This window comes from Populus euphratica, unplaced genomic scaffold (assembly GCF_000495115.2).
Source record: "Populus euphratica unplaced genomic scaffold, PopEup_1.0 scaffold5.1, whole genome shotgun sequence".
NCBI lineage: Eukaryota > Viridiplantae > Streptophyta > Magnoliopsida > Malpighiales > Salicaceae > Populus > Populus euphratica.
Window position 1 is genome coordinate 5,152,556 of NW_011499848.1, and position 1,817 is coordinate 5,154,372.

General features: G+C 38.0%; 1 protein-coding gene across 2 annotated transcripts in view; it reads left to right on the forward strand.

The window, feature by feature from the left end:
- LOC105118460 (LETM1 and EF-hand domain-containing protein 1, mitochondrial-like) overlaps window positions 1–1,428 on the forward strand; it is a 7,940-nt gene extending 6,512 nt beyond the window's left edge. For both annotated transcript variants that reach the window (XM_011016433.1, XM_011016440.1), the window contains exons 14-15: window positions 603–718; window positions 1,048–1,428. In XM_011016433.1, the coding sequence (XP_011014735.1) occupies window positions 603–718; window positions 1,048–1,130 (199 nt within the window). In that variant the 3' untranslated portion in view covers window positions 1,131–1,428. The remainder of the gene's footprint in view (window positions 1–602; window positions 719–1,047) is intronic.
- Window positions 1,429–1,817: the final 389 nt, after the last annotated feature.

Below are 1,817 nucleotides of genomic sequence, written 5' to 3' on the forward strand. Positions count from 1 at the left end.
ACCCCCCCCCACAAAGAAAAGAGGCATATTTATCTTTTTGATATAAACAAAAACATATGAAGTCAAAATATTTTGCGACCTTAGAAGACAGGTTCACAATTTGGCACTACTTGTTTGTATTTAGTTGGTCATATGTGAAGATTGCCTCGATGACTTAAGCTGTGCAAGATGATACTGGAGCAAACAGCATGTATAGTTTGGAATCAATCTGGCAAATTAATGGCTTGATTCGGAGATCTTAGGGTTTTCAAACAGATGAAGTAGTCAAGTAGAGGATAATGCTTTATGCTTGGAACATTATTGCTGGTTTCATAGCAATTGATTTTATCCGATGTTTCACATTTATGTATATATAATCTGAATTTCCTGGTGTCTCAGCCAGTGTTAGGAAATGCTGCTGATCTTTGTCCCTGCAAGATGATTACTATTTACATGCCTCATTCAATTATTCAATTATAAGTTGTTTGCTTGCCTTAAAACTCACAGTTTTCCATTGCAAGCTCAAAAAAAAAAATGCAGGTGCCCTAGCCTCGAGAATTTTGGTTTGAACTCTGAAGTGGTTTTTAAGAATTACCCCAGTAAACCTTTCATTTTGATGTCAGGGATTATGACGGTAAAGTGACTCCTGAGGAGGTTGCCTCTGCTGCTATGTACCTCAAGGACCACTTGGGAAAGGAGGGCATCCAAGAACTCATAAGCAATCTTTCCAAAGATACAGGTTAGTGATGAATTCCATCTTTTCTTGTCAGATCTTCTGCTATCATCTTCACTAGATGAATACTGTTTAAACTACCTCCATAATATAATTCTGTTGTGGTGTTATCTACCAATCGCATAAATATGAAATTTTGGTTTTGTTTTCTGAGGATTTTTTTTTATGCAACATACTAACATGTAGATGGAAAGTTTTTTATATTCTCGTAGTCAAAAGGTGGCGACAACACCTCCCAGTTTATTATATATAGATATATGCTTTACATTATTCTTTATCCTTTTGTTTTAACCTCCCAAGTATAATTTACCATTTTCTGTATTTTGTTGCAACAGAAGGAAAGATCCTTGTAGAAGATATTGTCAGACTAGGCAGTGAAATGGAAGATGCTGATGAAGTGGAGGAAGGAAAATCATAGAAAACATGTACCCAAAATTTTCGTTTCTTTTTTTCCTGCCGAACTTCCATCTTTTCAGTTGAGTTGCTGTCCTGTTGTGCCATGTATTCCGTTGACTAGACACTGAGGATGGCACCTGCATCGGTATCCATGAAATTTGAAAGCAATGGGGAGAAAATGGGAAAGGTAAGGAAATGAAAGATTCTTTGTCAACAGTAGGTAACTGAAATGCATATATCGGATCCTCTTCAAAATGGCATCTGTAAAAGAAAACCAAATATGAGTGGACAAATTAATACAATCATGACCTTGTTTAGCATCGTAATCTAATGATGGTAGCATTGTTGTCTGTTGATGACATGTATAATTTGCAAGAATATAACATCCTAATGCCTTTTTACATGGGTTTTTTAACAGCTAGAATTAACCCCCCTTGCACGGCTGACTGCTAAAGAGTAAATCCCGGAGATTAAACACCCCCTTGCAAGTAAGGATAGCACCAAAGCCACCAAACTGCCTTCCTAAATACCACCGGCCGCTGATCCGACTAGTTATTGTCTTGCTTACCTGCCTGTGCAGTCAAGTCACTTGGGAGCTACTTCCAGCTAATGCTGATTGCCGAGAACTAGGGTCGTCCTCTTCCACTGTTTCATGTGCCAAAACCCATCAAATTCTGTGTGCCTTTCGTTGTGTAGGGGATCGAACATT